The 24,388-nt window shown below is 39.1% G+C and overlaps 2 protein-coding genes across 2 annotated transcripts; both read left to right on the top strand.

The window, feature by feature from the left end:
• Nucleotides 1-4,271: 4,271 nt before the first annotated feature.
• Nucleotides 4,272-12,427, top strand: LOC137268374 (heparanase-like). The gene is made up of 10 exons (XM_067802934.1): nt 4,272-4,513; nt 4,790-4,920; nt 5,481-5,654; nt 5,852-6,020; nt 7,355-7,405; nt 7,768-7,968; nt 8,306-8,420; nt 9,813-9,925; nt 11,499-11,639; nt 12,208-12,427. The coding sequence occupies exons 1-10, from the start codon at nt 4,329-4,331 to the stop codon at nt 12,365-12,367; spliced, it is 1,440 nt and encodes a 479-aa protein (XP_067659035.1). The 5' UTR covers nt 4,272-4,328; the 3' UTR covers nt 12,368-12,427.
• Nucleotides 12,428-17,105: 4,678 nt separating this feature from the next.
• Nucleotides 17,106-23,916, top strand: LOC137268268 (heparanase-like). The gene is made up of 10 exons (XM_067802811.1): nt 17,106-17,296; nt 17,468-17,598; nt 17,895-18,068; nt 18,382-18,553; nt 18,972-19,022; nt 20,329-20,529; nt 21,428-21,542; nt 22,814-22,926; nt 23,323-23,463; nt 23,763-23,916. Exons 1-10 carry the CDS (start codon nt 17,112-17,114, stop codon nt 23,914-23,916), a joined length of 1,437 nt encoding a protein of 478 aa, XP_067658912.1. The 5' UTR covers nt 17,106-17,111.
• Nucleotides 23,917-24,388: the final 472 nt, after the last annotated feature.

Below are 24,388 nucleotides of genomic sequence, written 5' to 3'. Positions count from 1 at the left end.
TGCGTTTTCAGGTGGGCCTTAAAGTAGCCTTACATTTTAAACGAACCAGATCTGATGGTAGAGTGGATGGTGACGCTTTCAGGATTATGTTCCAAATTTGTAAAAGGTTTGTGATTCCAAATTTGTAAAACCTGGGTGCGAGAAGTGGTCCTGAAAATATTCATGTATGACTCCACATTTTGATATTACATCACCAAATCCGTATTATAATAATCTAAGTTAGGTTCAAATGAGATGTGAAAACGAAATAAAATGGGCCTTAGTTTATACAACGCCAAAACGTTCATCATGCATCGTGTCATATGCTGAACAAAACTCACACGGATTCATCAGTCTGCGGATCTAAACATTAGCGTTTCTGAAAGGACCATTACTGGTGTGTTCCTTGAACATGCGTTTTATTACATTCTGTTGAAAGATTGTACTTGTAAGACCAAGGTTTAAGAGAACATTTAGGCTGGGAATAAAACTCTTTCATGGACAGCACCCAGTCGGCGCAGCTCTGTCAGAGTTACTATTGGAGTAAGAAGTATCCTCCCATTTGTCAGACATCCCAATAGTCATATAGGTTAAAACAGTTCCAGCGAAAACCATCACAGTCAGAGTTACTGTTGGCGAAAGGACATGGATATGATGAAGGATTTCCGCTCCAGGGAAAGTTGCACGGATTACAGCAACAGGTGGAATTGTACTCACCATGGAGCTCAATGTCCCGAACTTCCCTGTGTGGTCACTGCAGAACCTTTAGAACTAAATATCAGTACCTCATTGACTTGCTCATGCACCTATCAGAAATCTGTTTAACTACATGACTGTTTATTTGCCCCATAATAGGGGCACATTAATTTTCACATTTTAATTTTATTGTTCCAAGCAGTATATCCCTGTATTTAAATAACTCAGTCATAAAGAAGGCTCTTATACCAACATATTACACGTTCAAATCTTTTGGTACCAAATGGGCTTAGAAACACTCGTCACAGATTTTAAAAAGTCCCTATTAGTTTTCATACCCTGCAGACCCTTGAAAATGAAACTTGACTCTCGTGGACGTTTATCGAAACTAATAATGTCTTAAGCATAAACGAGAATCTGTACTTTCATTGGTAGACTGTTCACTATTATCTCTGATCTAAGTCCCTCTGACGAGGAGTTGATGCTTATCGAGAATTACCCAACTATATGACTAAGACTGCCAAGAGAAACATGTATCCAAGCAACATATTCGTAGGCGACTTTATTGGATTCAGCAAGACTCCGGGCCCATTCCCTAACAATATATACCTGGGATTTTCAGATGAATCAAACAATCTGACATGTTTTATCAAACTCGTGAGTGAGTATAGTTTAAAGCCGCCTTTAGCATTATTCCAGCAATATCACGGTGAAGTACACCAGAAATGGGTTCCACATATTGTACCCATGTGGCGAGTCGAACCTGTTTCTTTGGTGAGACGAGCGTAAGCTTTTACTAGTAGGTTATCCCTCTGGCCTTTATCCGAAGAGAATGGTGATGCCTTTAGCATGTATAACGAATCACCACAGTGATGACATCAGGTGTACATGAATTAGTATATGTTTCCTGTCCGAGAGGTAACAAACGGCATTGTAAATTGGGTAATCACCTCCATCGCCCTCTACAATCATGATTTTTATCAAATCTGCCAATGTTGAGAGGATACGAGGATTGTTTTCACTTTTGTTTGTAATGTAAACGTAAATCTGAAATGAGGGTGTTGTCACTTTTGTCCCAAATATGCTAACAGCCATCACTTCCATCCGAATTCGTTGGGAAACGACCAGAAACCGGTTGCATCAAACTCTAATGAAGCATTAACGCGATATTAAATGTTCATTAACTGAAGGGTTACCTCAGTCATTTTTTCGCTCACATGAGAGACGAAAAACTGTATTTTCATTTTTACTAGAGTTAATGAGGCATAAATAGGCACAAACTATAACAAGAAACATACATTGAAGGATTTTGAGTCCTTACGCTATTTTGTAGATAATATTTCAACGTTTGTTGCAAAAACAATACCATTTGTGACTTCTTCATGAACTGTCAGAATAACCTGTCACAAAAGTTCCATGCCAAAATAAATATGAATATAAACTAGGTCACTAAAATTCTTAACTAGTTTGGTTTTTTGTTCCGCAAAAAATATGGTGTTGAACACGATAACCCGAATCTTACAGGTGCAGTTGCTACACACTGGTATCCATGAGACACATTTTTAAGTACTCCGTCTGTCAGTGCATTTTTGCTTTTAGTTTTGTAACCACACTATGGTCAATGGCATTATAGAACAGACTTTTTTTACATTTAGAAATATGAACATGGCAATCAACATGTTATCAAATGTCACAAAACAACAGGATTTGACCAGTGTCTATTATAAAGGGTTTCAAGAAGTGTTTTGATTTAAAGTTTATACAATTCAACTGAACAAACTGAAACGAAAATGTGGCATGTTTTCTTTTGTTTTTCAGGTAACATAAAATACACATGCAATATTAATTTTGTCTGTATGCCAAACCACAATTCAATCTCGTAGGAAAAAGTCCACTTCACGTGACCTGGTCTTGATAGAGGGGTGTCCATCACGATATTATTCAGCAGGTAACGTATAAAAGAATAGGAATCTACATTATCGAAGATGAAAATATCAACTAATTTTAAAAATTCAAACTTTAATTTTGACGAACTTTAAGGAACAAACCACAACAATGAATTTCTTGACTGAACAAACGCTTACGCGGATCTGCAGGTGGAAACAGACTCTTGATGAACTCATAAACACCATTAACGCCATTCCATAATCTAGTAACTTAGTACCCGTGAGGATCCGGGTCAGGATATTGACCATCAGTAACTTCATGCATGTTGAAAGAGGCGACTAACGACATGGACTGATCACGCTCGCTGGCACATAGGCGAAGGCGACGAAGGCATGGAAAGAGACAGTCACGTAGTCAGTAAGGAGCTCGCTTAAATTAAGGAGGTGTTCATTTGAACCCCTTCCTTTCCACGATTAAGAGATTTCCGAGCAGATTTAACATGTTCCACAGTGATGGGAGAGAATGAGTCAGTGATATGAATGTGGTTTCTTTTCTTACTCCATTGGCACTTGGTAGACAAAGTCAACGGATGAAGTACACGAGTATACAGATTCCTTAAGTGCTCTCTCCAGGACAATGCAATTACTTTTGGACCATGCAGAGTACTTGTACCATCAAAGGAAATGTCAGAACGAGCACCAAGATTTGGGGACATACGTTTGGAGTTGGTAACACTCCAGAAGTCACTTTGGTCAATTTCAGCCAGATGCTTCACCTCAAAAAGGGTCTTGAGACGATGCTGCTCCATGAGATGGCGCTGGAGTCTCCTAAACGAACACTTGAGGATTATATAGGCACAGTATCTGGTGTGTTGTCGGCCTTTAAACCACCCTTCGCTTATCCATCTCTTTATGCATTTGCTTGAGTTCTTTAGACCATTAAGGCTTAAGGTAGGGTCTAAATCGCATTTTGGGCATTGAAGTTTGGATGACATATTCTGCGATATATTTTGCCACTATATCAATTTCTTCAATCGAATTGATCCCAGAAGTAAGGACCGCCGGTAAGACGTTCACACAATAAGATGGTATAGCTTGTTCTGTTTCAAAGTCCGTTGGCTTATTATAAGAAGCTTTACAACAGTCCTTTTGGTGGACGTTCAGGTTGGTGTGAACTTAAAAAGAGACAAAAGATAGGCCTATGGTTGCTTACGTTCATACCACCATCATCTAGAATTGTGCAGCGCGTCACATGGGCATACTTGGCAGCTAGTATGATCAAATGATCTATAAGTGATTATTGTATACCTGTCATAAGAAACATTGGAAGCTGAAGCTCCGCCACTGATTGGTGATAGTATTATTGCTCTTATGTCATAAGAGAGTAATGACGTTCAGAAGAGAAGGGTCTCTGCTTCCAGATTGCAGTTTATTATTTAGATCATCCTTGAGTATTACTGTTCCCGATGTAAATTCATCGTACATGTTGCACAGTTTATCAATATAAGTCGTGAAGTGAGAAACAGGATTATTCTTTGAAGGAAGGTAAATCTGAAAGACAAACAGATGATTGCTCTTATTGAGGCAACAGTCAAGACGAACAGTTCTGTCATCTGCGACGTTTGATGGACAGTTCTGACCTAGAGTTTCTATTTCAGGCCAACTACGTTTTCATTATCTCGCTAATCAGCAACGTGGCCTCACCTCAAGGTCAATGCTCCAGCTTAAAAAATACGTCTTTATCTGATATAGTTTACTGCTGACACTATGGATGTGAGACGTGTGTTGGTTATTCTCTGTTCCTTGTATGTTCATTGTATACAGGGTCAATCTGTTTCCGTCAATGTTGACACAGACAAAGAAATAGGATTGATTGATGACCGTTTCGTTGGAGTGACCATTGATGCATCATTGTTACCAATATCAGCTAATTGGTATGGACTTGATCTCACGTGAGTGGATTTACATAATACAGATTAATAGCTTTTGTAAGTTTGAGGAGACCCGTGACGATAGAATTGGCCTTCAGCAAACCCATGCTTGCCATAAAAGGCGTCTATGCTTGTCGTAAGAGGCGACTAACGGGATCGGGTGGTCAGTAAAACTAAACTCAATCACTCACTATAAGTTTGAGGTTAACAATGAAAGAAATCAATGCACATTATAAATTACATTTTCCAATGTTAAAATTTGTAAAGACTCGAAAAAAGTCTATGTTCTAAAATTAGATCACCTAAAGTCCAGACTCTGGCTAAGGCGATGTCACCATCCTACCTGAGAATAGGCGGAACAACTGGAGACTACCTGACATTTGACCCAACAGGTCATGGGGGTACAGGTGCAAACTCCACATATACAGGTATGGTAATATGTCATGATTTTTGTGATTAGCTCTACTCATAGAAAAGAGCAATGAAGGAACTGATTTGTATCTTTGTCAAACATAAGGGCCGCCAGATTTACATTTCGGGTTATTGCGATATTGAGTGTTGAGCTTTCAATTTATTACGTTTCTAGTGTTAAAACTCTCCTTTGTGAGAACACGACACCTAGCCACAAAACCGGTCACGAACTCTCATAAACCTTTACAGTTCCGACCACAGTCAATTGAATTTACTAACAAGCATTTCAAATTATCTATGTGTTTCCAGGGGAAGACAGTGATCCTTATAGTATGGTGATCACCCTTCAGTTGTTGGCAGTCTGAATCGTCATGTATAGTTAAGATATATTTAGATTGAAAGGCTAGTTTTATATTAATAGATGTGAAACTCCAGTATTTTACTGTCCTTAGTGGACAGATGTTTATAGTTTACATTTAATTATCATATATTGATTTAGTCACAATGTGGCTGAGATAATACCAATGACTAATAAACTGTATCTAAATCACTCCAATGGAAGATGTATTTCATTTAGGTGCTATTTGGGATAATCTAAATGAATTCGTGAAGACTGTTGGGTGGGACTTGGTGTTTGGCCTCAACGTGCTGAAGCAAAAAAACGGACAATGGGACCCTGCAAACGCCATAGAACTGTTGAACTACACCAAATCCAAGAACTACAATATACCTGCATTCGAACTGGGAAATGGTAGTGTATAATTCCCAAGCTCATTGGATAAACGTAAATGCCAGTCGTCTTTGTATACCATATTATAGATCTTATAGTAGTATTACGAGAGCATGACTAAACCATACATGCCACCAAGGCAGCTGTGTTCTATATGAATACATGTACGTGTATTGGGAATGGCATAAAATCTGCACTCTAATGTTGTTGTCCTGCAGAACCTGCATGGTTTCCCCCGCCCTTCAACATCACAATTAGACCACAGCTGGGGGGAGATTTTGCTCACCTCAGGGCAATCCTGAAGTCCACGCCTGGGTTTGAATCTACCCTTGTTATTGGACCTGACGTAACTGCCATCACCGGCCCGAGAGCAATAGTGCTCAAAACGTGAGTGAAAATGTATTGTTAGGATTTAGAAATTACTGAGATAAACGTCCCTTTTAATCCAGTACAATAAAACACAGACGATAACATTCAATTGTATATTGAAAAAAGAAAGGCTGCAAGGAATTACGCTACGATTTATAATGCAATACTCCTGCATCACTAATCTAAAATATTAGGTGACAAATCGAAAATTTTAACTCACCAAAGTATTGATGTTCCCAGTAAAAACAGACGTACTGGTTGAAGATTGTTGACAACAGCGAGGTTCGATTAAGACGGGGCCTCTGGAAACGTCTATATTAGGAAACAGATGAGTGTAAATCCGAAGTAGTCCCCCCATTCACCTCATCTACCATCCCTAGTATAAGTATTATATATTCCTAGATATTTCTAGCTAAGCGAGAACTTACGGGCCATCAACAGTCTTTCGAAAAAGGCCGGAAGCATAACAAACGATGGGAGGTAACTCTCTTAACAGGCGAAATTACATGCCTCAGTTCAAGACGCCAAATCCACATTCAGTGTGGATTATATATATAAGGGCGACGTCACATTCCTGTTGTTTACTAATGAAGGCAAGCGAGGGTTTCCGCTAGTGAAATGCCCTGGAAAGGGCCGTTAAATTTTTTTTACGCAAAGTGATGCATTTTGTGGGAGAACACTGAAGCCAGGTAAAAGACAAAACTAACCGGGGTAACTGATTTACAGATGGCAACGTCATAGAGGTCATAAAGAAAAACGGCGGTTGACATTGGACTCTGCACAGCAGCCATCTTGTTGCTGAATTTCGGGTTTCATCTAGGAACGTCTTTTGTGATTATGTTGTAGTTGATGTTGAAAGTATTAATGACTACACTTGCCATGAAGCTTATTGAAGACTGAAAAACAGCGCAGATTGCTGGACTAGAGGAACTTTGAATATATCAGTTAAACCAAAGCCGATGTTGAATTCTGGAACACTGACATGTTGGTCCACATGGACCACGAAAACGTCATTGCAACCAGTGTAAGCCTCGTCAAATGTGTTCGTAAAGTCGGCCTTAGGTCTTGGGCTGCTAGAAAGTGGTAGTTTCGATTTGTCTGGTAAATAGGTCACTTGGTGCGATGTTGGTCGAAACATTCAGTTCGTCATCGTCGCAAGGCTTTGCATCAACTGAGTGAAAGGTGTTTGTGTTTGTTAACAGCAAAAGAGATGCGGGCTGTTATAATGTTACAGTGACACGCAAAGTTCTTTATTTACTGATTCTCCAGTATTAAAACACCCTTGTTTTCATTCACGTCTCAACGTTCTCAGTAGAGATGAACTAGCGGGATTCACATGTATTCTTTTACAGTTTCTGTGAAGGCGAGGGAAGCAAAGCAGTTGACAGGATAACCTTCCACCAGTGAGTAAGCTATAGCATTTTCCTTGCTGAAGTCTATGTCACAATATAGGAAGTACGATTGATAAGAGAAAAGTTACGAGGTCTTCGGCTTACGAGAGCTGTCCCCCAGTACAGAATAACGTTGTAGCTGTAGATACTGGGAAGGTCAGTTGTAATGTGTCAGACCACACATGTCTCTTGTTACTGATTCAGATAATTGCTACTGAGCTAATGGTGAATTTCGGTGATTTCAGTTCCCCATCGACATCGGCCTCGTTCAGTAAATATTAAACATCAGCGCAAAACGCGCTTCATGTTGTTACCTTGGCATGCTACCTGAACCCTCATCTTCCACAGCTAACCTAAATCGATTACATGTTTAGTTATTACGAATTCCAAGGCGATGCTAAAGTGGGCACCTGTATCGACCCCCAAGTCATGGACCATCTGATACCTTCCATCGACGCTGTGCTCAACGTCACTAACCCCAACGCCCCCGACACCCCCGTGTGGCTCGGTGAGACATCGTCTTTCTATGGAGGTGGAACCCCTGGACTGTCTGACAGATATGCGGCCGGCTTCCTGTGAGTCTCGTGCCAGAATACCATTCTCCTTAAGTTGCCATATACTTTCATATTCAACTGTTTTATAAAGAGTCGGTGATTGTATTCATGCTGTTGTTGGGTTGATTACTCAGTCCAGCTAGTGGTCTTTTAGTTACACTAGCAAAGTATTTTGACATTTCAATCAGATCCCTGTGTCAAAAGACTAAAGAAACAGATGGATAAGTTTGTATCATTACCACGTTTGCTACCCATGGTATGATTATAAATGTCAATAATCAACGTATTAGTAAAAAAGTGACTTTTTCGTGTTAACATAAGCGTGTACATATACATTGTGTTTCCCTTACTATTTTAGATGGTTAGACAAGCTTGGGATTGCTGCTCGAATGGGACTGAAAGGGGTGTTACGACAATCGTACTATGGAGGAAATTATTCACTCGTTGAGATGAACACATTTGAACCCTATCCAGTATGTACACAAAATATCTTGTCTTGCTTGTCAGTACTGGCTAAAATGCAACTTTGCGATGTACCTCTCGGGCGTGGAAACAACCTTATCACTTACTTACTTATGACTTATAGGGAACTTTGTTACAGTGACAGTTGAGTCTTTGTTATTTTTGCCACAAACACTTATGGTTTGTAACAAAGTCTTTGTGATTGTGGCAACTGTAAGTCGAGGGTAAAGTGCAATAATGTGAAGGAGACAATGTCAAGACGTCCAAAAACAACTTTAAGGGAATTAATTCCACGTTTAGCTCAATGCTATATTCCATCAGGATAGGAATATAGTTATACTACCCTGAAAAATCTTGATTATAGTCATATCATAAATTGTTCAAATTTTCATATCTTTTTATAATGAATTTACATGTTTAAAAAGATAATTGAATAAATTATTCTAGCATATGAAGTCTGCATTTTGATCCATCTCCCACCATAAAAAAGCATGTGCTGTTTCATCTGCGAAAAGAAGACACATATCTCTAAAACACTGGCAGAAAATGTTTGGATTATGAAATTGATGTAACGGAAAATCCATTCATGATCACCGAAAATTCACAATCACCAACCTATAATTGCACTTTTTTTTATAAGTCGGAATTGGACATTTCTATTAATATGTCTGTGGTGTCTATAGATCATCTAAATGTTTGAATTCTATCTATAATTCTAGGTAATTTAAACTGCATACAGAATGTTCAAAACTTCTATGTCAGAACATTATTGCTGGGAACATCATAAGTGGTCATGTATTATGTGGTCATAATTCCACCATGAAGCGTATGACCTTTGCGTGAATTACTTATAATAACATGATGTAGATCCGGTATACTTTAGTTGAAAATCTCCTGGCATAAATACTGCTGTAAAGCTGACCTATCTGCATTTCTTTTTGGCATAGTTTTCACTATCCTTAGATTTACTTCATTATTCTGGCAATTTATAGTTCAGTAAGGACCAATTTAATTTATCCTTTTATGTGATTAAAATAGCCATGAATCGCCCCGTGAAAACTAAACTCACTCACTTTGGGTTAAATCTTCGTAGTTCTCTCTAATTTAGATTCCAGATGAGGAAAACCCAGAGTCGAGGCAGCTGTCGTAAAATTGTCATATTGTTCAAAGAATCTTGACAATACCCCTAAGCGTGTAGACATTACTGCAGATGAAGTTCTGTTAGTAGTCATTTATTTGTCAGCCCTTTGAAATATATTAAATAGCTTAAAATATTTCTATACGATGTCTGGAACAATGATATCATAATGCTATTATATAATACCTAAATGCATAAGATCGTTGTACGTATATACTATGACGCGTATTTAATGAAACATTTGATAACACATGTCACTTTCCAGGACTACTGGCTGACGTTGCTCTACAAGAGACTGGTTGGGTACAAGGTGTTATCTGTGGAGACCAACTCAACCAACAGTTTCAGAGTCTATGCCCACTGTGCCAAACAAGAAAAGTATGTAGGAATGTCATAATGGGTGTAGGAGATAATAAGTGACGATTTCATCAGTCAAAATGGTGGCAAAATTAGACACATTGCCTGTGTGTATCTCCTGAGGATGATTTCGACCACTTGTGCGAGAAATGTTTTCAAGACCTTAGACTCCGAGGGTTAGGATTTAGAGGGCAGTTTTAATTCAGCATCCTTAATTTCACGGCAATGTAAGCTTCTAACGTGTAGCCAAGTGGAGTCGTGAACTGAAAATCAGCTGACAAATTGGTAGATGGCAAACTTCACTTGAGGTATTGATTAAGTACCTGATCCACGAATACCTTTAACTTGTCCATTTCATACCGAATCAGGCTTTAAGTAGCGTTTCGCCCAAGCCAATACCGATTAGGTTATAGAACATTTGACATACCGAAAGAGTAATTAACGTGAAAGTAAAATGTCATCGACGTATAATTAAAGTATTTTCTACGTATTTGCAATTATCTGTTACGTGGCTGTAACCATTATCTACACAGAAAATATATAGGAATGTGAACGTGACAGTAACACGCGTCCATACTTGACAGACACATGACGTCAAGCAGCTTTTTTCAGTTTCTCAAATTTGACCTGACCCAAACGTATTTCCATGTCAATGTTATATGATAATATGTTTTGTCATTAGTTCGACCTGAATCGAATCTTTTGTATGTTTTTGTATTCGGATCTAAATTATTTTGTGTTTGGAAACCTCTATACGTTCGGATCCCATGTGTAATTTGTACGTGAAACATTTTGCAGTTATCAACACTAGTAGAACTGTTTCACGTGGCGACTTAAAAATGCATACGTCAGTCGTTAAACATGGTTAATGGTTGGATCTCGAAATTACACAACTCGCGGATCACCCTGATAATGCGGCACCTGTTTGGTCAACTGACGCAACAACCACTGCGTGATGCCTGCCACAAAAATATAATTGCAAGTGTAACCATTCTGGATTTTGAATTTAAAAACAACGATAACTACAAGAGTTTCTAATATATAGATATTTCAGTCTGTCACTGGCGGCCATTGTTTCTTATTTTCACGTGGGCATAACCCTTTCTCTTTAACAGTCAACCCCCCCAAAACATACCCCCCAAAATATATGCTAAACTATTATGGATATGTCTTTCTGACTATTTTACAAAATGTTGCAATACGTCAGTTTACATTAATTTTATCTGTTAGCGTCGCCCTGTTGCTACCCAAGCAGCGAAAAGTTTTTCGAGTCTTTCTTTCCATAACAATATCGAATAGATTGTCTTTACCATTGTACGCTTAAAACAAAACAAAAATAATTAGAAGATGTTGCCATCGGTGTTTACTTCTTTCATGGAGTATTCCATATTTCACATTAGTGACGAGAGGCAGACACGTTGGTTACCAACATGTGCAATGCTTAGTCATCAATGTGACTACCTGTATTAACATAAAAACATAGCTAACTGACATGGCAAACCTGTCCGACGATTGTTGCCTAGAGGAACTGGATAATTTGTGGTCCTATCAACACTGCCGCTTCACTCACAATGTCCACAATGTATTGTTACAGCATCTACAACTACAGACCGGGAAGTGTTGTAGCTTATATCGTCAACGTCAACAACTTCACCACCACCGTCACCTTCCCTCAGTTCAAGACCAATATGGATGTGTTCTGGCTCAGCCCAGAATTCCCTGATCTTGCTTCTAGGCGAGTATATGAACCCGTGATAATTGCTTAGAACAGAAGATGCTTTCTACTTTCGAAATCACATCAACAATAATTCAAGGCATTGCAGGTCTGATCAACCCCTACAGTCCAGCTCGCTCAAAGCAGCAAAACCTTCTGACAGTATCTAAAACAGCAAAACAGTGTCTGACAGTATCTAACTGCAAATTTGAAACATTTGGATACAGAACCTTCTCCTAAATTTCCAGGGTCCTGTTGAACTCTCTCCCCTTTTAGCTCAATATTATCATCAACATGTATTATTGTTTATGTATTATGCACCTATTCAGTGTAGTTTTCTTAACTCTGTATATATAATGTAAGTATTTTAATGTACTATGTAGCGCCAAGAGCATGCTTATGAGCGTGGATATTTGCACGTGAGAAATATGCACTATTATTATTGACAGAATTAATAGAATATTGTCACAAGGCATGTATAAAGCACACTACATAAATTCCAATGTGTCAAGTTCTACATTGAACAACTGCATACCTGGTAGGTAGGACGTGATTCTAGAAGGATATGACACAAAGTTTGTAATTTCAGGAATGTAACTCTAAATGGTAAACGACTGGACTATATCAACGACACCATCCCCGAAATGCCCCCTAAACGAGCGTATGGTGGAATCCTACAGCTACCAGCTACCACCTTCGGCTTCGTTGTGTTCCCTGATGCTGGTGTGGATATCTGCAAGCAGGACTGACAGTGTTGTGATGTATAGCCCCTCGATATAAAACAGTGCCATTCAGTGCCATGCAATTCATTGTTTTGGTTTCCTCTTTTTCTACTACATGTACTTCTAAAGACATCTAATGACAATGGATTTAACATTTTCTGTCAATAAATGCATTCACTATGCATCCATCATGCATACATACACACACGCACATTCACACACACATACACATACACATACATATACACACACATACGCACGCACGTATGGCAAGCCGTTTTCACTTTTATTAAGGTATTAAAGATATCTTGAATTGAATTAAAGATATCTTAAACTGAATTGAAGATATCTTGAATTGAATTGAAGATATCTTGAATTGAATTAAAGATATCTCGAACTGAGAAAATTATTGATATGTTCAATGAAATTAAAGATATCATGAATTGAATTAAGGACATGTTGAATCATATTAATGATATCTTAAAAAGAATTAATGATATCATGCATTGAAATAGAGATATCTTGAAATTAATTAAAGATATCTCAAATAGAGAAAAAATGTTAAGGGATTACTGATATCTGAAATTGTTTTATAGATATCTCGAATCGAATTGAAGATATCTTAAACTGCATTAGAAATATCTTTAAATAGATTAAAGATATCTTGAACAGATTCAATTTCAAGATATCTTCAAATACTTCCGGCTACATATCCTCAAATACTTCCGGTTCGGAAAATGGCGGGTGACCATGCATGTATATCTCGCACATGCCGAGAGCCGAGAAGCAGTCTTGTACTGTCAAGACATGATCCTGCATCGCGGCCGAGAACACCACTTTGTACATCCTACCCAGATCCGTCGCTATATGGCTGAAATAATGCCAGTGCGACGTAAAAAGTCACCACGACCCTCTTCAGATTCTCGTGGCTGACTACCCCTCGTATTTTCTCGAGACGTTCTAGAAATATTTCCCGTGGGGTTTTGACTAAAACATTGATATCGATGTACTCCCAGATAATTTCCCTCTACATACATTTAACTGTCATATTTTATTACCATGAATTTAGATAATAATAGCCCGGTAAACCGTTCAGTTCTTGTATCAACGGTAGCGAGCTGGCTTGTTGATATGTTGTGCGCATGCCCCATGTTTCTATAGTCCATTTCTGTATGTGTTCAGCATTGGCGGCACGCAATGCTAGCAAATATTCCCCAGAGTTAGATTTCAAAATCCAAGCAAACTTAAATTCACGATAAGCAATTCAATAGTAACTGTTATAACAGTCATAAAGTACGTTTCTCTGGACAGACTCACCGGGTGTTTACATTACAGTATCACAGACCCGTGTGCCAAATCACAGGGCAATGTTCTAAAGAGCTGTGGTTGTGAGACAATATTTGTACTTCATTTAAATCAAGGCTGTTTAGACAATTAGAACTGGGGAATCCATTAGCTTTATCTCTAATATCAATATGTTTATACCTTGAACGGGAGTGTTACAATTGTATAAATCATTTATTGGCATCGTTACAAATGAAACCCGTCATTACAACTACTCATTTCGACATTTAAATGCCTTAAATCGACCCTATTGACAAATGTGAACTCGCGATTCAACCAATCTGAGGGCCGGCCTGAGTTATTCCTATGTGGGGCACTGTAGAATTCATGTACATTTCCGAGGATAATTTGTCTTGTTTACTGGTTTGTCTAAACCAATTTCTCAAATTGATTTTAACCCGTGACTCCACGATTTGTGAAAAAAATGTAGCAGCGCCCAGTGGCTAACATCCCCCAGTCTGAGAATAAATGCCATTAAGGTGTATTTCCACCGAGTAACAAAATCTAAATTACTTTCTACTGGAAGTAAAATACGTATTTAATTGGTGTCCAATAGGATTTTGCAGGACATTGATTAAAATATAACAATTTCACTCTTGAAAGCAAGGTGAGTGTCAAACTCCTTTTGGTCATTAAGCATTTACTACAACTAGTCGGGTCCTATGGATATTTGTGCATGGTGGCACCATCACCCGACCCCTGGTTTGAGGGCAAAGCAATGATTGCATTTTTTTGTTGACGTCGAGAAATCAGCAAAATTACGGACTTGTTACACATTTTATATACATGTGTAAAGCTAACCGAAAACCCTTCCTTACATGACGTCACAGCGGTTCGCTGCAGTGTTGTGGCGACAGATGTACGTAACCTGTTTGTGGTTTCGTTATAGCGGGCAAGAGGGAATCAGACGACCTTTAGGCTACTTTTAATCACTCGGTATTAACTAACCACAAGTTTTTCAAAGAATGAATTTGGTGTTCCGCACAAAACTAACCAGAAGTCTTTTAGATGTTAATAGTTAAAAGTGTATGTGAAAAAACGGCGAAAATGAATGCTCGAATGAACACTGCGCACCGCCACTGTAGAACACTATCAGAAACAGACTGTAAGAATGTGGCGCATTGCCACACGTGTTAGCTCGGTAGCGTTGATACAGGAACTGACTCAAAATACTACGAGGGGTAATAGAATCTGGGTAGAATTCATATAGGCGGTGTTTTCGGCCGCGATACAGGATCATGTCTTGACTGCATCTCGGCTCTTGGCATGTAAGAGCTGTACATGCATGGTCACCAACCATTTCCAACCGGAAGTATTTACGGATATGTAGCCGGAAGTATTTGAAGATATCTTGACACCGTTACAATTAAAAATATCTATAATACATTTCAAGATATCTCTAATTCAATTCAAGATATCTTCAAATCAATTCAAGATATCTGCAAAACAATTTTAGATTTCAGTAATAGCAAGAATTGAAGATATCAATAATTGAATTAGAGATATCTCTAATTGAATTGAAGATATCTGTAATACAATTGTGGATATGTACCGATCATTTCAAGATATCTAGAATTGAATTCCAGATATATTGAATTGAATTCAAGATATCTTGAATTAATTTCTAATACAATTATGTACACTATGATCGTAATTGTTTTGCAGATATCTCTAAAACATATAGAGATAACACGAAATATTATCTTGATATCTCTATAACATTTTGAGATATCAATAATTCTATTTTGGATATGTAAAATTAATTACAGATATCTTTAAATCATTATTGATATCTTTAAATATAATGCTGATATCTTTAAAACAATTGAAGATATCTATAATTCCTGAATAAATGTGAAAACGGCTTGCCATACGCACGCATACACATACATACATACATACATACATACGTACATACATACATACATACGTACATACATACATACATACATACATACATACACACACACACACACACATACATACATACATACATACATACATACACACACACATACATACATACATACATACATACATACATACATACATACATACACACATACACACATACATACATACATACATACATACATACCTACCTACCTACATACATACATACATACACACACACACATACATACATACATACATACACACACACACACACACACATACAGACAGACAGACATACATACATACAGACATACATACACACACACACACACACACATACATACATACATACATACATACATACATACATACATACATACAAATTCATGGTAATACTTTGATTGCATGCTAAACTTTCCTTTCAAAAATGATACTGTACCATAGACAGTATGTTCACTTGGCGTCGGGTGCTTGGAAACCTCACAATGACAATCTGCAAGTGATGTTGACTGGTATTTGTTGCACTGTGTAGCAAGCGGAAACAAAGTTCTCTTACAACGTGTGCTGCCTTTTTATTGTATTCTGCAAACCTAACGCAAAGAAAAAAAGCGTACACTGGTAATATTACACGATTACGGTTTAATATTAATGTCAAAAGGTTGCAAATGCCAACGGATACCTGAAACGATCTCAGCCGTTTTCATGCGAGGGACACGACATATCTTACCTAACACACAAATGTAGTTTCTTGACTGGTTGAGGGCTCTTCTGTTATTTTCAGTGTGCCCTGCTTACAGGCGAGTAACAATGTACCCCGTTGGGAATGCGGAAGTCATGTTGTACTTTGTGGCGGTAAATCTTTACTTGGTATTTTACCAGATATGACTCGGAAGAGTTGTCCTGGAGAATCATGCATAGCTTCTAAGATGACAGTAATATTATGCAATGGCATTACTTCACTGGTTACTGGAAAACAGACAACCTTTATGGATAATAACTTCTTTATTTCGAGAGCGCCACGTATTATAAATTTGTGATCCATATGTTTGTGTCTTTTGTTCTTCACAGCCTCTAAAATGCCACGAAGGGAAGTTAAGACTGATAATGGATTAATGAGTACCATAATTTAAGTGCTGTAGGATGAAATTAAAGATGCCAGGACAGGAGACCGGCTTCACCATGGTTCTGCAGTCCCAGGAAGAGAAGATTCATTTTATCCCAACATTGCCAATAATTCAAGAATCTGAACTGTCGCAAACGTTCTCTTGGGAAGGTTTTTGGCTCATCGATGGGAGTGCCCATGTATGATTTCACGTTCTCAAAATTGTCTAGACCTCGCGTGCATAGAACACAGATGTTACGATGGATGCATTCGATGAATGTGGTGGGCCATGTTTATGCGTATAGTTTCCATTTCAGGCCAACTACCTTTTTTATTATCTCGCTTATCAGCAACGTGGCCTCGACTCGAGGTCAATGCTCCGGCGTAAAAGAAATACGTCTTTATCTGATTTAGTGTACTGCTGTCACTATGAATGTGAGACGTGTGTTGGTTATTCTCTGTTCCTTGTATGTTCATTGTATACAGAGTCAATCTGTTTCCGTCAATGTTGACACAGACAAAGAAATAGGACAGATAGATGACCATTTCGTTGGAGTGACATTTGACTCAACCATGTTGCCAATATCAGCTAACTGGTATGGACTTGATTTCAGGTGAGTGGGCTTATATGGAATAATCACGAAAACAACACACAACAAACATAATAGAGGCAAATAGCTTCTGTGTGTTTGAATTTTTCAAGGAAATACATAAATGTGGTGCATATTCTTTGAAGTGTATAAGTATTAACGCAACTTTCAAAATGGTTTTTATGTTAACACTAGATCACCTAAAGTCCAGACGCTGGCTAAAGCGCTGTCTCCGTGCTACCTGAGGATAGGCGGAACACCCGGAGACTTCATGACCTTTGACCCGACAGGTCATGGCGGTGGAAGTGCAAACTCCACTTACACCGGTATAGTTTTATGTCCTGTGTCGTATATGGTTTTAGATTAGCTCTACCATAGTATCATCACAATGCTAAATAAATAGTGCCTAGCTGTTCACACCTTTCAACATACACGAATGATAGTGCTCACTGTGCGATCGTTAAATAACACTGTGAAAGGTATTTCTGTCATTCTTCTTGACAAAGATATAAGGACCTATACCAAAACTTATAACTTAAACTTATAAAATGACAATCCAATAAATAATGGGTTGCATTCTTCATATTTTCAGTTTAAACATAAACTTCATTTTATCACTAAGGTGCAATGTGGGACAACTTGAATGGCTTCGTGAAGACCGTTGGCTGGGACCTTGTGTTTGCCCTCAATGTACTGAAGCGGAAGCATGGACAGTGGGACCCTACAAACGCCATGGAACTGATGAACTACACCAATTCCAGGAACTACACCATACCCGCATTTGAACTTGGAAATGGTATTGCGTTGTACTGTTCAATGGATCACTGGATTTGGATTTGATCTAAACATTCAAAATGATTCAAAATAATGGATTGGGTGCAAGCTATCCCAAACCCTCACCTATTCTACAATGCTTACAGGCAAATATGAAACAAAGTAATAATATATATAGCTATGTCATCTTTGTTTACCATTATATATTTTCCTGGAGTGTTCAGCTATGTGTATTAACAACTGATAACCCCCGATAACGTTTAGTTCATAAATGCAAGTACGTGAATGGCAAAATTCATATCCTAAATTAGGTATATTCTTCGGTTGTTCTCTAGAACCTGCATATTTCCCCGAACCCTTCACCGACACAGTATCTGGAGCACAGCTTGGACGAGATTTTGTCCATCTCAGGGCAATCCTCAAGTCTACGCCTGGGTTTCAATCCACCCTTGTTATTGGTCCCGACGTAACAGCTATTTCAGGACCAAAATCAGTTCTGTTTAAAACGTGAGGGAACAAAAATTCTTGTGATCCATACAATGTAATTAATACGGCAAACCGATATAATATACGATAAGTAAAATAGTCTACTGATTTTATACCGTGCCTTTTCCGGTATTTCCTAATATTTTATGTTTTGCCACTTGTGAAGATCCGGGTTAGAACTGACTTACGGAAACCCATGCATGTTGTAAGAGGCACCTTGCGGGATCAGCTCGCTGACTTAATTGACACCGTATCCCTATTGCTAAGATTGATATTCATGCTGTTGATCACAGGATTGTCTGGTCCAGACTCGATTTCTTTCAGACGGCCGCCGTATAACTGAAATATGGCTCATTGCGGAGTAAAACTAGATTCACTCAATTACATACCTATGTTTTGGAAAGTCATTATCAGGACAGTCGTATTATATCTTTTACAGTTTCTTTGAAAGCGACGGAAGAAAAGCGTTGGACAAAATAACCTTCCACCAGTGAGTAGTCTCCCGTTACTGTCTGTTTAGTTTGTCTTACTTGGCATCAAATACTTTATAAACGTTGAAGGTGCTTTCTAATGGTATTACTTATGGATTCCCCGACTAGATACGTTCAAATACGTTCAAATTCTGAAAGCGGTCTGTTTAGTCCGTTGGTAGAGTATATCATAGAGCAACAGAAAAATATTTTCTAAACCATGACACACCATGAACAAAGTGAATTCATAAACAAAATTCTGGGAATTTCGAAAGTCCAATATGAATGTAAGAACTATATAAGTAGCTATCCAATGTCAGCATTCTTCATAAACGCCCTGCCATCTACCTGTCCAAAGATGAACTGTCTTGCACATTATTTTGTGAGGAAAGGGAGACTACTCAAATTCCCTTCGGCGACTCCATGTGTCTGAAGTACTGGGGAATATTGCTTTAGAAAGCTGAAATATTGCCGAGTGCGGCGTAAAACTAAACACACTCACTCTTGCAGAAGTAACGCCGTTCATTAAATGGTCTGGACTACAGGAGATATTTTAAATTTGTGCTAATTTGTCTAGTAGATAGATGGCAGCCTAAGTAAACTTATCCTCAGTAATTTTCGTTACACTCCACTACTGAGTCTAACAAAACCTTATGGGAGGTCGCGTAGGTAACTTTTGAGATTGACGTATCAGAACACAGCTTACCAAATCCTGAAAGTGCACATTCGCACATACCTTTTGAATTTTTTATCTCGAAAAGGTACGTACCCGAACGATTCCGAATGCTGTTTAGCGTACGCTAGCTTCCGGGTGATGCACACGGCGTACGTAGTGCCATGACTACGGTGAGTAAACAGTCGCTGAAAACTGTGTTGTTGACAGTATTCAAGGACGTTAGCTTTCGGAATTATTAGCTAATGGTAAACCCCAAAGCGTATATACTGCAGGTCAAATAACTGTGTTATATCCGGATTATTGTTTGTGGAGAGATCTGTGTCGGTGACCTGAATATTTTGAAAGTCCCTCCGATCCCTAAATAGTAGCCGTTGTCTGATTGGTTAAATATATTTAACCGTCTCGCGTTTGATTGGACGGTTATAAGTCGCTCAAAAGTTACTTGACGCGACCTTCTACTAGGTTTTGTTAGACTCAGTGGTGGAGTTTCCTTAGACTGAGATAGATGGAAGACGGGAACCGTGTGGTCTTGTCCCAAGCTCGGTGCCAAGTTATGTTTAAATGTAGTGCTTGTGTTATTGTCGCCTTCGCTTGAGACCTTAAACACCGCATTTTCCAAACACTAATTTCGAAATCAATTGAATGTTTAGTTACTACGGCTTCGAAGGCAATGCTAAAGTGGAGACATTTATCGACCCCAAAGTGATGGACAGTCTGATAACATTCATTGACATCGTACGCAACGTCACCACCCCTGCCGACCCCGACACCCCACTGTTGCTTGGTGAGACATCGTCTTTCTCTGGAGGTGGAGCCCCCGGACTGTCTGACAGATATGTAGCCGGCTTTCTGTAAGTATGTTTCTATGCTTTTAAACTGCCTACTGAGTAAACCAGAAAACCAGCGGATGATCTTATGAGTGAATTAAATGCACAGGGAACGGTGACATACTCTCGGCACCATGCATTGTGTCAGGTGTTATTTACTTTGTCATTAGAACCTTGTCCATGCAGTGACAACAGTCCTAGAACTCAAAGACTCCAAACTTGAGGATGTACTTCGAACAAAAACGAACACATCAGTCATGTGTACAAACCCGCGTTTACTTGAAGTTCTCGATATGTTTATTGTATTATAGTTTGTATGGCGTATGCGTGATATTTTAGGTAAACTGTGCACTACACGAGTGAGTGAGTTTGGTTTTACGCCGCACTCAGCAATTTTCCAGCTATATGGCGGCAGTCTGTAAATATTCGAGTCTGGACCAGACAATCCTGTGATCAACAACATGAGCATCGATCTGAGCAATTGGGAACCGATGACATGTGTCAACCAAGTCAGCGAGCCTGACCATCCGATCCCGTTAGTCGCCTCTTACGACAAGCATAGTCACCTTTTATGGCACGCATGGGTTGCTGAAGGCCTATTCTACCACGGGACCTTCACGTGCCTGCACCACACGAGCAAATAAACTAATAAATAAATCTGAACACAGAAGGCCTGTAAAATAACCGCCAGAGTTATGTACAGATTCCACTACATTTGTACATGGTCGAGTCCCATCGTGGACCCACAATCGCCGACTCAGGCACCTAATCCCCAGCACACATTGAGAGCAATTTAGTTACCTGGGTTACTGTTGGCTGAAGCATATAGCACAGCCGTAGCGTAGGTGATGTACTCATTTTAAAACAAAGCGCAACACGTATGTATATATACATCGTCGTCGTGTTGTCGTCTATATTTCAGATGGTTAGATAAGCTCGGGATTGCAGCACGGATCGGACTTAAAGGGGTGTTAAGACAGTCGTACTATGGGAAAAACTATTCTCTCATCGAGATGCACACGTTTGAACCCTATCCGGTAGGTAGCTTTCATCTCGGGGATACATTGTAGAACACATTACAGTGATGCACATGGGGCATCAAAGTGACCAGGGGCATTGTATGGGTAACCTTGACATTGTACTTTGTGAACTGGGTATTGAACTGCGTGACTTTGGTATTTTTCTGTGTGATGTGGACAGTGTGCTATGTGACCTTGACATTGTACTGTGTTACCTGGGCATTGTAGTGTGCCACCCGGACATTGAACCGTGTGACCAGAGACGTTGTACTGTGTTACCAGATACATTGTACCGTGTGACCTGGACACTGAACCATGTGACCTGGACATTGGACCGAGTGACTTGGGCCTTGTACTGTTTAACCTGGACATTGTACCGTGTGACCTGGACACTGTACCGTGTGACCTGGACATTGTACCGTGTGACCGTTGCGACATCTTGCGATAATGGAAGGGATGTATTTGTTTTCACCCCAAACGGAATCACTATCAAGACACTAAAATGTAGTACGTACTATTGCACTTAGTCTTGTGAATGTGCGTTTGAGAGAATGTGGATGAGATGGAGATCACATGTGTTACTAATGCTGGACTGTGGCTGTAATTTGGTCTGCCGACACGGACTCCTCATGTTTGCAATGAAGCCTGTGTCCACGTGTTGTTCTACCACTGACTCGTGACTAATAACAGATAATATAGACCTGAAGTGTGCTTCTTACTATATATTATGTCATCTCTTGTTTACCCAGAATAAAAGCATTTGATGTTTTTGTTTCGGACGGAGAGGTTTTACTTTTCGCTAGAAAGACCTCTCCCGAGATTTTACTTTTCGTTAGTAAGACCGCTTCCCAGGTTTCACTTTTCCTAAGCTTATATCAACATCAACTTTCAAATGATTCATGAGTGTTTGAAATCAGTTAGAAAATCTCGTTCAAGGTTAAGCTCAAATCACAAGGGTTTACCCAAGCGAGATTAGAAGCGCAAGTCTCAGACTCGTGGGCAAACGCCCTACCGCAGGGCCACCGGGCCAACGAAGGGGTGGTGTTAAATTGTCTACTTATAGTTACTGTCGTTAAATCGATTTTACGTGCGTTTCAGTTATTGTTATGTAGCTTCATTAAATGATCATCTACATTGTAATCATCCATCATTGACAGTATATATGTTAGAGAAAACAATGTAAAACCATCGGAGGCGTGTTTTCTCCCTATACCAAGAAAATTTCCCAATGTGGTGACCCGTATTTTATGCTCTGTGATATTAACTGAAGTTAATGGGTCACTTTCCAGGACTACTGGCTGACCTTGCTCTACAAGAGACTGGTTGGGTACAAGGTGTTATCTGTGGAGACCAACTCAACCAACAGTTTCAGAGTCTATGCCCACTGTGCCAAACAAGAAAAGTATGTTGGAATGTCATAAAGGGTACAGAAGATAATCAGTGACGATTTCATCAGACAAAATGGTGGCAAAATTAGAAACGCAGTCTGAGTGCATCTCCGATTTGAGCCATTGGAACCTGTTTGATGCTGTTCTGAGTATCTAGGATACGTCTTGACGATTATTTCAACAGTCAAATTCGCTTAGGAAAAACAACAATGGGTGACAGGCACTTTAATTTTCAGCATGCGTCAGATTTAATATAAAAGGTATGCTGAATGAATATCTACAAAGAAATTAGACCATGTCTGCCTAGAATGGCAAACACGTCCACTCAGATTCCAAAGACATTTAATGATTACTGATGTTCTTAACAACATTAGCCCATCACTCAAAGTGTGCCAAATGTATTGTTACAGTCTGTACAACTATAAACCAGGCAGCGTTGTATTCTATATCGTCAACGTCAACAATTACACCACTGTCGTCACCTTTCCACAATTCAAACCTAATATGGATGTCTTCTGGCTTCAACCAGAGTTCCCAGATCTTACTTCAAGGTGAGTACAAGTTTTAAGAGCACGTCCGTGATTTTCATTTAAAAAACTCTTCCACCTATTTGCCTCAGTATTCAGATAAGGCACCATTGATTAGTGATAAGGAAGATAATCAGAACATATTAAACTCATGAAGGATAATGGAAGCAGAGTTTTTTTGCCATTGGATAAAGGTTTTCAAGAGTGATTTATACTGTTGCAAACTATTTTGGTCACAGTTGTATAATTTAAAGGCTGATGTTGCTGGGACGTGGCTTGGGTTCATATTGCGAGACAGATATGACCTGATGTTGTAATTCCAGGAATGTAACACTAAATGGTAAACGCCTGGACTATATCAACAACACCATCCCCGACATGCCTCCTGAACGAGCGTATGGTGGGACCCTCAACATTCCAGCATACACCTTCGGCTTCGTTGTGTTCCCTGATGCTGGTGTGGACATCTGCAAGTGATACTGAATGTCGTGCGTTGTAACATGTAGCAAAGAAAGTTTCATTATAAACTTTGGTGTTGTTGTTGCTGGCATTCTGCATTAATAATTGTAATGTACATACTGTTCAAAAGTGCATGCATACTGGTAACTGAACATAAGTACTGTGGAGGTATTTGTCCCATTTACCAACGCTTACCTGTAATACATATTATATGTATCAGTACATTTTCTCAGTAGAATATAAACGCTAGTACTTTTGTTGAGTGGAGTTTCATCCGGGATTTGAACCCACATGTAAATAGTTAAACATTAAGTATACCAAATATGATTTCCATACATGCCGCACTCAGTCCCACCACGCACGGTATCTGATGTAAAGATACCTCGACTTGAGAATGACGTCTCGGGTCCTAAATGAAAATATCATATAATAAATGCAGTTGAAAAGTACAAGCAGTAACAAGCGTGCGTCAAAATCATTTTTCTACTGT

The sequence above is a fragment of the Haliotis asinina genome, chromosome 16 (genome assembly GCF_037392515.1).
Source record: "Haliotis asinina isolate JCU_RB_2024 chromosome 16, JCU_Hal_asi_v2, whole genome shotgun sequence".
Lineage (NCBI taxonomy): Eukaryota > Metazoa > Mollusca > Gastropoda > Lepetellida > Haliotidae > Haliotis > Haliotis asinina.
This window is presented reverse-complemented; position numbering and strand designations above follow the sequence as displayed.

What these genes read in the sequence shown, in the direction of transcription:
- LOC137268268 (XM_067802811.1), top strand. Translation starts at nt 17,112, where the DNA reads ATGAATGTGAGACGTGTGTTGGTTATTCTCTGTTCCTTGTATGTTCAT. An exon ending in CGCATTTGAACTTGGAAATG is followed by an intron (nt 18,069 to 18,381) that starts GTATTGCGTTGT and finishes GTTGTTCTCTAG; the next exon opens with AACCTGCATATTTCCCCGAA. An exon ending in TTCCCAGATCTTACTTCAAG is followed by an intron (nt 23,464 to 23,762) that starts GTGAGTACAAGT and finishes TTGTAATTCCAG; the next exon opens with GAATGTAACACTAAATGGTA.
- LOC137268374 (XM_067802934.1), top strand. Translation starts at nt 4,329, where the DNA reads ATGGATGTGAGACGTGTGTTGGTTATTCTCTGTTCCTTGTATGTTCAT. An exon ending in TGCAAACTCCACATATACAG is followed by an intron (nt 4,921 to 5,480) that starts GTATGGTAATAT and finishes TATTTCATTTAG; the next exon opens with GTGCTATTTGGGATAATCTA. An exon ending in AGATATGCGGCCGGCTTCCT is followed by an intron (nt 7,969 to 8,305) that starts GTGAGTCTCGTG and finishes TTACTATTTTAG; the next exon opens with ATGGTTAGACAAGCTTGGGA.